At 45.0% G+C, this 13,062-nt stretch overlaps 1 protein-coding gene across 1 annotated transcript in view; it reads right to left on the minus strand.

Moving 5' to 3' along the window:
• Positions 1-6,748, minus strand: part of ATP8A2 (ATPase phospholipid transporting 8A2) — a 515,363-nt gene extending 508,615 nt beyond the window's left edge. Inside the window, exon 1 of the mRNA XM_081130125.1 lies at positions 6,591-6,748. Within this exon, the coding sequence (XP_080986251.1) occupies positions 6,591-6,666 (76 nt within the window). The 5' untranslated portion in view covers positions 6,667-6,748. The remainder of the gene's footprint in view (positions 1-6,590) is intronic.
• Positions 6,749-13,062: the final 6,314 nt, after the last annotated feature.

Genomic DNA, 13,062 nt, shown 5'->3' on the forward strand with positions numbered 1-13,062 from the left:
CAAAATTCACTTTCATCCCCATCTGTAACAGAAGTAACGGAAGTTTTTAAATGTCATACAGGTAGCAAACGACAGTGTCAAAATTTGAATCCAATGCTCCCTAACCATAAAGCCTGGTACATCAACCCCTATACATACAACTACCTCAAAGAAACTTCCAAACATAACCTAGACCTTTAAACCAAGTCCAAAAATAATCCATGACAGAGTTCAGCCAAATCTTTATTTATTGAGTACCCAGAGAATAGATAGTACAGAAAATGGAAGGAAATTAGGCCCAGTTCCTTATTTATTTCCATTTGAGGAACAGAAAACAATAAACAATGAATGAACTACTCTGTACAATTTAAGTCTGAACATTGAACTAGGCAGGCTGGAGATGGCAGAAAGCACAGTGGCCTTGGGAATTAGCTGGTCCTGCCAGAAGTTAACCCACAAGCATGGAACATTTCTGAATTATTTTTCTCACCTGTGAAATGAGAGGATCCAACCATCTCTGGGGTACCATCGGGAGCTTACATTCTAACATTACAGCTCTTCATATTTTCAGCTGCCCCGGTTCTCCTCATCCTCCCCTTAAAACATGGGATAGGCTGTTTATGGGAAAACTAAGTCCATGCAGGAATCTTACGTAAACAAAACCAAACAAAAAACACCTTTGATGACCAGGAAAGGGCAGAAGAAATGGGTAGATGAGCGTGGGATTTGGAGGACTCTAGGAAGGTTTCTGGATTTGGTCTGTGCAAATACTGCCGGCCTGCTCTTCGTTGCTAATCTTCCAGCACTTAGCCAAATCCATAAACTCAGTAAGATAGGGACTGGCAGCTTCCGCCCTGGGTACCACTGATGCCGCAGTCCATAGAAAACTGCCCCCCCTTCCTTTCTGTCCTCACTACTCACCCCCACACCACACACCCATACAGGCACTCGCCCACTTCACTTCCCTGTTCACCAGTGTGCACCATCCGCAAGGGTCAACGCACAGCAGGATAAGAGAGTTGAGAGCACTCACCCCACATGCTGGACCCAACCACGAGACCATAAGCTCTATGACAGCACACTTGCTCCACTCTCTATCTCTAGCATTAGAAGCAGTGCCTGGCACATAGTAGGCATTGAATACATATTTGTTAAAATCCACAGCTCTGTCTCCCTTACTACTAAAGGCTCCACCTTGATCAGACTAGAAGCTCCATAAACGCATGAGGATCACCCCCGCTTTAGTCTTTGAATTCCCATCCTCTGGTAAAATGTCTGAGACACACTGGCACAAAATACAGCTTTGGGGAATGTTAGAACTGACAAAAGTACAACTGAATATCCATGTTAAGAGAGGAGTTAAATATATCTCACAGGCAAGAAATAATAATCCCAGAATTGTTTTACTAAATAGTATGCAGCTCAACAGATAATCCTGAAGCAGACTGTGATCTTTGATCCTTCCATTACAAGTTTGTAAAAAAATGAGAAGTGTAATTTTAAGGGAGTAAACCACTGTCTAAGTTTACCCTGCTCTAGACCCTACCAAGATATATCAAGCAGGAGGCAATGTGCCAAGCACTAAGCTTCTTAAGCACAGAGCTCTGCTGTGTTATAGAAATAGGTGGTGTCCAATGGAATTATAAACATGTAACTCAAATGTCCTGAATTACATGACAATTATTTTCTTTTGATGGAAAATTACTATGGTTTATTTATTTTTTAAATATATCTTTATTGATTTCAGAGAGAGGAAAGGAGAGGGAGAGAGAGAAACATCAATGATGAGAGTCATTGATCAAGCCCACAACCCGGGCATGTGCCCTGACCTGGAATCGAACCCTGATCGCCTGGATCCTAGGTGGATGCTCAACCGCTGAGCCACACCCGGCTGGGCTGGTTTATTTTTTTAATTAAACTTTTTGAGATCCTTTAGATTCATATGAGTTATAAGAAATAATACAGAGATTTATTTATTTATTTTTGTATTCTTTTCCCAGTTTCTCATAGTGGTAACATCTTGCAAAACTCATGTTGGGCCCTAGCTAGTTTGGCTCAGTGGCAGCCCGCAGACTGAAAGGTCACAGGTTCAGTTCCAGCCAAGGGCTCGTAGCTCAGTTGCAGGCACGATCCCCAGCCCTGGTCGGGGCAAGTGCGGGAGGCAACCAATTGATGTTTCTCTCTCTCCCGCCCCCCCCCCAACTCTCTCTGAAAGCAATGGAAAAATATCCTTGGGTGAGAATTAAAAAAATCAAACACTTCATGAGGGATAAATCAGATAGAGAACATTTTCATCACCACAAGGATCCCTTTTATCAGGCTGCCCTTCTATCCCTCCCACCCCCACACCCACCTTCACCATGGGCAACCACTAATCCACTGTCCATTTCTATAATTTTGTCATTTCATGAATGATATAGAAATAGGATCAGACATCATGTACCCTTATGGGCCTGGGCTTTTTTCACTTGGGGCAATTCCCTGGAGATCCACCCAAGGTGTTGGGTATACCAGGAGTTGGTTCCTTTTTCTTGCTGAATAGTACTCCATGGTGTGGATGTACCTCAGTTTGTTTAGTCATCCAGCCATTGAAGGACATCTGATTTTCTGGCTATTACAATTACAGCTGCCATGAATATTGATGTATAGGTTTTTGTATGAATATGTTTCCATTTCTTGGGAATAAATGCCCAAGAATACAACTGCTCTGGCAAACGGTAGTTGCATATTTAGCTTTATAAGAAACTGCCAAACATTTTTTCTGAGCGGCTATCCCATTTTACATCCCCAGCAACACTATATAAGTGATCCAGTTTCTCTGCATCCTTGCCAAGATTTGGTGATAGCACCATTTTTTATTATAGCCATTCTGATAGGTAGGCCATGATTCATTTTTAATGAACACAAAGACCCAGAGACAAAAGCGAAAGACCCCACAACCATCTGGGAATCTTAAAGTGTTTTCCTAGTCTCTTGTGATTATCTCATGGTACACAGTAAATGAGCCTCTGCCCTTACTGAGTACTAGGTAGGAACAGAAGAGTACCGTTACTTTAATACAGAACAGCTACCAAACTCTGACAGTAAATATCATACTCCACATGGAATTCTGGAAGCACTAACTTCAGTGTTCCAAGAGCAAAGCAAGCATAGCACTTCTGGTCAAACTTTTGTTGATAGTACTAGCAAACATAATGAAATAAAAAAATAAGAGTTATAACAATGATAAAGAAACAAAATTATTATTTGCAGAAAATGAGACTGTCTACTACACACACAAAATTAAGAGAATCCATAAACTATCAAAATGTATAAGACAGTTCACCAGGCTGTTGGATACACAATCATTAGAAAAACCCAGTAACTTTCCTAGACATTAGCAACAACCAATTTAAAATGTAAATCTGGAATAATCCCATTCCTTGTAGAAATTTACGAATCTTGGAATCAATCTTTTAAAATGCATAGAAACCTCGTGGAAAAAATTATGACACTTTAACAGAAAATGTAAGACATTAAATGATGAGAAATATCATGTTTGCAGCTGACACAAAATTTTAAAAATGTCTCTTCTCCCCAGATTAATGTATAAATTTAAACAAATTTAACCAAAAAGTATGTAGCCAGTGTGTACAGACGTTTTTGTTTTGTTTTGTTTCATTTTCAGAAAAGGCTCTTTTAAAAATATATGTGAAAATCGACTCATCCCAGATGGCTATGGGGTCATATGCATTCTTATCCATGGCCCCAGGACAAATGGAGAGCCCTGCACTCTCGAGCGCCTCAGTGCCACCCCCTCCTGAGTCCTGCTCACCAAAAAATCTTACTTCCTGTCAAAAAAATTATTAATTTAAATATATGTTTATATATATATACACACACACATATATACATATATATACACACACACACACATATACATACACACACGTGTGTGTATATGTAAGGGGCCCAAAAGAGCCACTACGTTTTTGCATAATGGGTGAAGAAGCTGCCCAAAGCTTTGAGGGCAAGCTCTGCAGATGGCAAGGCCTCACTCCTGGCTCCACACCTCAGTCAACTGAAAAGGGTAGATTCCAGAGAGCAGGACACCCCTGGGCCAGGCCTCCAGCATCCAATCCACCCTTCCCTAGAAACACGTACAGCCTCACCACCTCTATCTGCCAGGGTCATCATCCAAACCCGCCTTCTGAGGCCCTATGCCCAAGGTCACCAAGTCACCCAGGGAGCCCACGCTATCCAGGTCCTCCCTCTTCCTCATAGAGTGTGTAAATATTCTAGACAGACCCCATCTTTTAAAACTGTCCTGTGTGTCTTCTGGAACTTGCAACCTGTCTTCAGCAAGATCCTCTGCCTCTGGAACTTCTGTCTTTCATTGCTCTGCCCTGATGACCATTTCTCATTGATCTCAGATCACCGTTCCTCCCTTCTCCCTAAAAACCCCTTACTTTGACATTTATGCCATCGACTGTACAACTCCAATATTAGTCTTAAAACAAAACAACTTCTCTGGAACTCATATCTTCCTCCAGCTACCACTCAATTTACTCTCCCCCTTTTCTGCAGAATTTACCCTAAAGAGTTTTCTGGACATGCTGTTCCCATTATCTGTCCTCTTAGTCTGTCTGGAAACTGCTCTACAGACGTTCATATTCTGATGATGATATAAAAACAGCTCTTTTCAAGGTCACCAATGACCTCCACATTGCTAAGTCGAAAGGTCGGTTCTCAAGCCTCATCTTTCTTGAGCAGCACTGTGCACAACTGAACACTCCCCAATTCCTGCACATCTGCCCCCACCCCGAGATGCTGAGCACCCCTCTCTGGGTCTCCTCTGACCTCACTGGCCATTCCTTCAGCCCTTTTACTGCTGCTCTAAGCTCCCTGACCTTGAAATGTTGGAATGCCCAGGACCCTGCCCAAGGACCCCTCTCCTTCTGTGCACATCTGTACACACTAGCTAATTGGCAGAGCCCAGTGCAGAATGAAAATGCAGGCCCCTTGTCCAAAATTTATTAGTACTTCCAAGATTACCGCAGCCAAGCATTAAAGCAAATGTAGGCATCTTCCACAAGCCGGGCCCTATGCAACTACATGGTGACATACCCACGGAGCCCTGCTGAGGACTTTTGAATGTATCTCTCTGGTCTAGAACAATACTCCCCTGAACTCTAAGCTCATAAATCCAATTCTCTGCTAAACATCTCCACTCGGCTCTCTAGTGTCACTTCATGTGTTCAAAACCAAATTCCTGACTATCACCCTCCTCCCTCTGCAAAAAAAGAACCGTTCTTTCTGCAGTCTTCCCATCCCAGTGAGTGGTACATTCTTCCAGTTTCTCAGAACAAAAACCTCTGTGCCATCTTAGATTCTCCTCTTTTACTTAAGCCCCATCCAAGTCATAAGCAAATGCTGTTGGCTCTACCTTGGAACATATGGAGGATGTGCACACTCCCCCTCCTTCCACCTGAGCACTGCCACAGGAACCATCTGGCACCTGATTACTGCTGTCCCCTCCCACTGGGCCCTGGGCTCAGCCCTTCCTCTCCACAATCTAGTCTCAACCCATATGCCCTGTGATTTTTTTACACTGGGAGTCCCATCAAAATGAATTTGAAGGTGCCCTTACATTGCTTAAATGTAAGAAAGTCTGCTCTAAATTACCTGATAAGCTGTTTCCCTCTCACATTACCCAACTACAGAAATAGGAGTCGCTGGTTTTAAGATGCCTGTTTCTCAAAACAAGAAACACAAAGATTACAAGTGACCCCAGCTCCAAGCTGCACACCCTGTAACCTTCCTCATATCACACATCTACCTACGAACTTTCCGCAAGTCCTGAAGTGGTAAGAAATCTAAGTGTTTTTGAAGCTCCCTTTCGATTTTTCATGATCTAAGGGTGTGGGGAACGCGTCCTGCATCATCATCACATAACATCCAACTCAACAGGATTTTGGTTTCTAAATGTGTGAAAAAGAACAGAACCCAGACGTGAGGTGGGGGTGCTGTCCGAAGCGCCGGTGGATCAGGCGGCCCAACGCCCGGGCGCATGCGGGGTTCGTGTCCCAGACGGCGGTGGGCGGCTGCTCGGTGGGTACAGCGGCTGCTCCGAGGCCCCAGAACCCCGGGAGCGGGAGCGACAAACAGTCGTGGGACCCTCCCGGCTCCCTCTGAGCTCTGCGGCAAACACCGCGCACCGTGAGGCCGGCCGGCGGGAAAGGCGAGAGGGACTCCGCGCCCTCCAGCCGCGCCCACCGCCCTGGGGGACAGCCGGGCACCGCCGGGGGGGGGGGGGGGGGGGGGGGGTCCCGCCCGCTCCCGGCCACAGCCGCCGCCTCCCCGCGCAGGAGCCGACCGACGTGCGCGCGAAGAGCTAACGAGCGCACCTGGCCGAGGCTCGGCCCGGGTCTCGGAGGCCCCCGCCCGCTCCCCGGCTTCGGGCCCCCCGCGGCGCGGTGCAGCGGCGCCCAGCCCCCCAGGTGAGGGCGGCGCAGAGCTGCGGAGGCGCGGGCGGCCCGCGGCCCCGGGGAGGGGGCGGGGGCGGGGCAGTGTCACCGGCCGCGCCGGCGCCCGCCCAGCCCACCGCCCGCCGCGCGTCCCTGCTTTCTCACCCACGGAGGAGCGGATCCGGGACCTTCGCGGCAGGGACATCTTAAGAGCGTCGCCCAGGCGGGAGCCGTTCCGCATCTCGCCCCGCTCGGGGGCGACGCAGCTCCGAGCGAGCGGCGGAGGCAGCGCGCAGGCGTGGGCTCCGGGCTGCGGGCCCCAGGGCCTCGGCGGCCGCGCGCGGGGCTCGGACTGCGGGCGCGGCGGGAGCGCGGGCGCGGGGGCCGCGGCGGCCGCGGGAGGCTGCGCGTCGCTGCCGCAGCGACCCGCCAATGCGGCGGCGCCCGGGACGGCCCCGCAGCCGCCGCGCGGGCCGGGAGCGGGGTGGGGGAGGGGTCGGCCTCCAGCCGGGAGCCCGCGGAGGAGGAGCGGCGCCGGGAACCCGCTGGGAAGGTGCTCGGGAAGGACCTGGACTGTTGCGCGGGGCTAAGGGCTTAGGCGGCGGGAAGGCGACGGGGCGGCCCTGCGGGGGGCCGGGGTTCGGAGCGGCGGTGCCGCGGGAGCTTCTAGGGCATGGGTGCCCCTCGCGTTACTGTTTTCTGTCTGCGCCTGCCCGGTACCTATTTGAAATGCCTGTCACTTGTCATAGGGTGCAGGTGTCTGCTGTGAGTAACAGTTCAGCGCTCATAGCTTCCCTTCTTTTCGCGGTTTCTGTTTTTGCATGTCCAGTTTGGCGGGATCTCTGTGGGTCCTTCACAGGGACATTGTTTCTCAGGAGTCTGGAACTTAGGGAAGGGAGGGTGTCCACACTCCTCTTCCAGCCCCCACAGCCTGCCTAGAATTCCGACTCGTGGCGTGTTCAAGCTGTGAAAAGCCTAGAGAACACTTACCGCGCGCGCGCGCGCACTCGCATAGAAACAAAATCCTACAAAGGTGAGGTGACTTGTCCAAGGTCACTTGATCTATTTTTGTTTTTACTTGTCAGTTAATGTTCAAACTGCGTTTCCTCCTCCTGAGCACAGTTCCATAAAGGGGGAAAAGAAAACTGAATCTTTTTAATTTCTGAAGAAATTCTCAAAGTGAAAATTTTAGAAGATTCATGTAAGAGTGTGACCCCGCCTTTACTGCTGTGATCATTAACGCTTCATTTAACATAAACTTCAGGGGCTGACAGAAGAACAGAGTTGAGCACAAAGATCAGTGCGGGGGGGCGGGGAACAGAGCCCGTGGCCCCCCGGCTCCCCCCGCCAGCCTCCACTACCAGGGGTTTCCTTAGGAAAAATGCGGGAGGGAGGGACAACTTGCTTTATGAACTATAGGCGGACAGTTTCAGCTTCAAGAAGGATTCCTTGCCTGTCTATTCTGCGCCCTCAGAAAAAATGTCTCTGATAAGAGATGAGTCTTTAGCAGGGAGTGGACAAAGAAATTTTTCTAAATTGTTGAGCTGAGCTTCAGGGTGGGAGATGTTTTGTCAGTGGGTCTTCATAGCTGGGGAGGGTGATCTTACAGCTAGTTAATCGTAGCAATGACTTTGTCAAAAACTTTGTCACTAATGAATCAGTAAATTTTCTTATCAATAATAATATAACCCCTTGAGGACCTAAGCCAGACTGAAAGGGACTTGAGTGAAACCCCAACTTTAAGGAAAATAGGAAAAAAAAATTTCTATAACTAAAAGGGAACAGAAAAAGTATATAGAGGTTATTTTTAATTTTTAAGAAAGCTGACTATGTTAAATGTAGAATGTTTGCCTGCCACCAGACTGACGCAGTGTCCTACCCTGGTTTATTGCAACCCCATCGTGAAATGGATTGTTGCTTCTGTTTTCATGTTTGTCTTCCAATAACCTAAACTGTCCTGACAACTTCGTAGGGTGTTAAGATAGTTCAGTTGCACACCTTGAAGATCGCAGCATAGGTGCCAGGAGGGGTAGATGAATGTCGCACTTGCACTTGCGGTATCCCCCTGATTGCCATGGTCCATTCCCCTGACCTTCGGGAGGTAGAGAAATTAGCGTGGCATTTGACCACAGGATCCAGACCTAAATCCTGCCTTTGAGTTCTTTTAGGTATATATATATATGCCCAAAGGACAAAAGTGGCAAGTGATCAGTATTTATTATTAACCTTACAATCCAAATAACAGTATAGGCCACTCAGTAACCTATGCTTGACCTCTCAGAGAGATCCTTGCCCCCTTTCCAGAGACTACCCAGGCCAGAAAGGAGGGAGACAAAGAAGAGCAAATGCAACATGCAGAGCAACGGGGATAAAGAAATATGTTTTGTCTCCACCCTCATGGAAGCAAGAACTTCTCAAGAAAGAGAGTCTGCCTCAGTTTCCTAGAGCCACCACCCTGGGTGTTCACAGGTCTGGTAACAGAAGCAGCCTGCAGAGGAGAGAGAGAGAGAGACTCCTGGAGAGGCAGCCCAAGGAGGATGCACATCATGCCCCAGCGCTGAGTGTTGACGGTGTTGCGCTAGGTCAGAGCAGCCCGTTTCTTCCCTGCGGGTGAAGTGGAGGGAAGAGGGATTAGAGCTTTCTTTCCCTGAAAGCCAGCTGTCTCCATCCTCTCTGCTGTCCTCTGTGCCCCTCTCCCTAGGCAGTGAGATCAGCCAAGACACATCCAGCTCTCCCAGACGGAGGACCCCTGCCCTCTGGTGCTTTGCCCACAGAAAGACGGACTCGTCTCCGAGAGTTCCGAGGAGGGAAATCTGCATACCTTCTCTTCACAGCACACTCCAGAGTTCAAGAAGTAGGGTTTCCAAGCAGTTCTTCCTATGGTCATCTTCAATTTCTTTTATTTTTATTAAAACCCATTCTTCCTTAATCATCATGGTTCTAGAGAACAACCAGCTTGCACCCTTCTCAAGAAGTTCTTTCATACAAATGAAGACTTTCAGTCACTTCTTAAGCCTTTCTTTTCCTCAGACGAAAGCCCCATTTCCTTATCAAAATGTTCATACGTGTATACATTTTATATATGGATACATATGTCTATACACGTATGAACATTTTAAAAGTGACATATAGAGGGCATGTAAAAAAGTATGGCTAAGCATATAGCTATCATCCACGTACCTACTCTCCAGTTTAGGAAACAAAATTATATAGACACAGTGGAAGCCACTAATTCCTGATCCCTTTCCTTTCCATCTGTCCCCAGATCAATATCTTATTCAACTTTCTTTATAAGGCCTCTTTTGTTTTTCCCTGTTGTTATTTACAAACAAACTCAACGGCAACCCTGACAGTAGTGGGTAAAGGATCCAGGGAGGAAGACCGTGGAATGCAAATCTTTATTCCCCTGTGGTGGCCTTACTCGGCAATCTCTAAGTGCATTCTGATGACTCCTTCAGCACTTCTCCAGATTCTTCTCATCTTACTCACTGTTTTTAGAAAGCAGTGTCCCAAACTGGACATAAAAGAAATATTCAGTAGAACTCTCAATATCTATCTTCCTAATGACAAAAGGGGAAATTGTCCCAGGCCTAGTCCCCCTCAATTATTCATTTATTTGTTGATATTTATGCCTGGCACGTGATGCTGGCTGCAGCTGGAATTTTAGCAGGGCCTGTCATCTGGTATTCCCCGTATTCCCCTTCCTCGCGCTCCTCTGTTCCCTCTTCCCCTACTGCTCCTCCCTCTTCCTGCTCTCCTCCTCCTCAGCTGCTGTGGTCCCAGTTCTCTGAAAATGCAATCTTTTCAATAAACAGTGCTGTAACAACTCGATGTTCATATGGAAAAAAATAAACAAGCCTTGACCCCTTAACCCTATACAATAATTAACATGCATCATAGACTTACGTGTGAAAAAGTAAGATTATAAAGCTTGTGGAAATCATAGGTGAAAATATTTCTTACACAGGACATAGAAAGCACTAACCATAAAAGGAAAAACTTATAAATTGATCAGCATCAAAAATAAAACTGCTCATCAAAAGACACCATCAAGAAAAGGAATAGGCAAGCCACAGACCGGTGAAGACGTTTACAATGTCTGCATCTAACAAAGGACTCCTACTAGGCTATATAAATAACTCTTACAATTCAGTACTAAAAAGACAAATCTGATTTGTTAATCATCAGGAAAATTCAAATTAAAACACAGTGAATTCCATCGGGGTGTCGAAATAAAGTAACAACTCTAAATACTGTAGAGGATGCTGAACAACCAGAGCTCATGCATTGCTGGTGGGTGTGTAAAATGTTACAACCACTTCGGAAAACAGGTAGTTTCTCATAAAGTTAAATGTACACCCTCCCTGTAACTCAGAAATTCTAATTTTTGGTATTTACCCAAGAGAAATAAACACATATTTACAACGACTTACTAAAAATATTAATAGTAACTTTATTCAAAATAGACTCAAGCTGGAAACAATCCAAATATTCATCAACAGGTAAATGAATTTTAAAAGTTGCCGTATATTTATATAAGGGGATATGACTCAGCAATAAAAAGGAATAAATTACAACTGTGTACAACAGCATAGATGAATCTCAAAAACATTGTGCTGAGTGAAAGCAGGACAGAGAACGGTGGATACAGAGTAATTCTGTTAAAGTAACCAGATCAGGCCCAAGATGGAGTGCCTGGGGCTAAGGCCCACATCAGCAAAGCAAAACTAAGTTTCTATGCTCTGTGCTCTCGGCTTTCCTAGAAAAGGAAGGTTAAAGTCAACCAATCAGCACTTGTGTGCCCATCATAAGTCACCCAGCCCGACTCCAAGTCTTCCCTTTGCTCTGTATAAGGAAAGGACCCTGCTTTAACCCAGGGGCAAATGCCCAGTATAACTTCCTTGCCCCTGCACACTTTGGCCTATAAAAATGTCTTGCCCTTGGCCAGGTGGCTCAGTTGGTTGGAGCATCATCCTGTGCACCAAAAGGTTGTGGGTTCAATTCCCAGTCAATTCCCATACCTAGGTTGTGGGTTCAATCCCAAGTCTGGAGCATAGAGAAGGCAACTGATCAATGTTTCTCTCACATGGATGTCTCCCTCTCTGTCTCCCTCTCCCTCTCCCTCTCTGTCTCAAAATCAGAATAATAATAAACACATTCTCAGGTGAGGATTAAAAAAAATTTCTTCCAAGGTGCTCAACATCACTAATCAACAGAGAAATGCAAATCAAAACCTCAATGAGTTAGAATGGCTATTAAAAAAATAACAAAAAAGCATTGATGAAGTGGAGAAAAGGAACCCTTGTACACCATTTGTGGGAATGTCAGTTGTTTCAGCCTCTATGGAAAACAAATGGAGGTTCCTCAAAAAATTAAAAGTAGGACATCCATATGATTCAGCAATTCTACTTCTGGGTATTTATCTGAAGAAAATGAAAACACTAACTTGAAAAGATATCTGCACCCCCATGTTCACTGCAGCATTATTTACAATAGCCAGGACATGAAGCAGCCTAAGAGTCCATCAATAGATGAATAGATAAAATGTGGTACATGTATACAATGGAATATTACCCAGCTATAAAAAAAGAATGAAATCTTGCTATTTGGGATTACCTGGATGGACCTTGATGACATTGTGTTAACTGAAGTAAGTCAAACAGAGAAAGACTGTATGATCTCACTTATATGTGGAATCTACAAAAAAAATCCAACTCACAGCTACAGAGAACAGACTGGTGATTGCCAGAGTCTTGGGGAGTGGGAGGAGTGAAATAGGTAAAGGTGGTCAAAAGGTACAAACTTTCAGTTATAAAATAAATAAGTCCTGGGGATGTAATATACAGCATGGTGACTATAGTTAATACTATATTGTATGTTTGAAAGCTGCTAAGAGAGTACATCTTAAAAGTTCTTATCACAAGAAAAAACTTGTAACTATATTTGGTGATGGAGGGTAACTAGACTTATTGTGGTGGTCATTTCGAAATATATACAAGTATCAAATTGTTATGTTGTATGCCTGAAACTAATGTTATGTCAGTTATATCCCAATTTTTAAAAAATCTCTTGCCTTGAACAACTCTTTAGAGCTCCTTTCTATCTGCTAGGTTGGCTGCTGCCCAATTCGTGAATCACTGAATAAAAGCCTACTTCACCTAGTAAACTGATCTGTAAATTGTCTGTGAGAAGTTTTCTTTTAACAATTCCATTTAAATGAATTTTAAGAAAAGGCAAAAAACTCTTAGGGTCAGGTTGTAGAGATGTATAGAGAAGGGACTACTCAAGGAAACTTCCTAGAGTGATAGGAAGGTTCAACTTATAAAAAATAAAGAGTGGATATTGGGTGTATGCATTTTTTTGAAACTCATCAAACTATACAATTAAGATCTATACCTTCACTTTTAAAATAATAAGTTAAAATCTTTTTTAAAAAATGATTCTCTTTAAAAATAAGATTTTTAAAGACTATTTAATGGCTTGAGAAATTATTTAAAATATAATGTTAAATGAACAAAGGAGAAACACAAAACTGTACATTAAAATAGATCATTTATATATAAATTATACATCCATATGTAGAAAGGGAAGTATTAAAATGTTAACTAATTACCTGTGAGTGGTGATTTTTATTTCC

Source organism: Miniopterus schreibersii (assembly GCF_964146895.1).
Source record: "Miniopterus schreibersii genome assembly, chromosome: 2".
Classification (NCBI taxonomy): domain Eukaryota; kingdom Metazoa; phylum Chordata; class Mammalia; order Chiroptera; family Miniopteridae; genus Miniopterus; species Miniopterus schreibersii.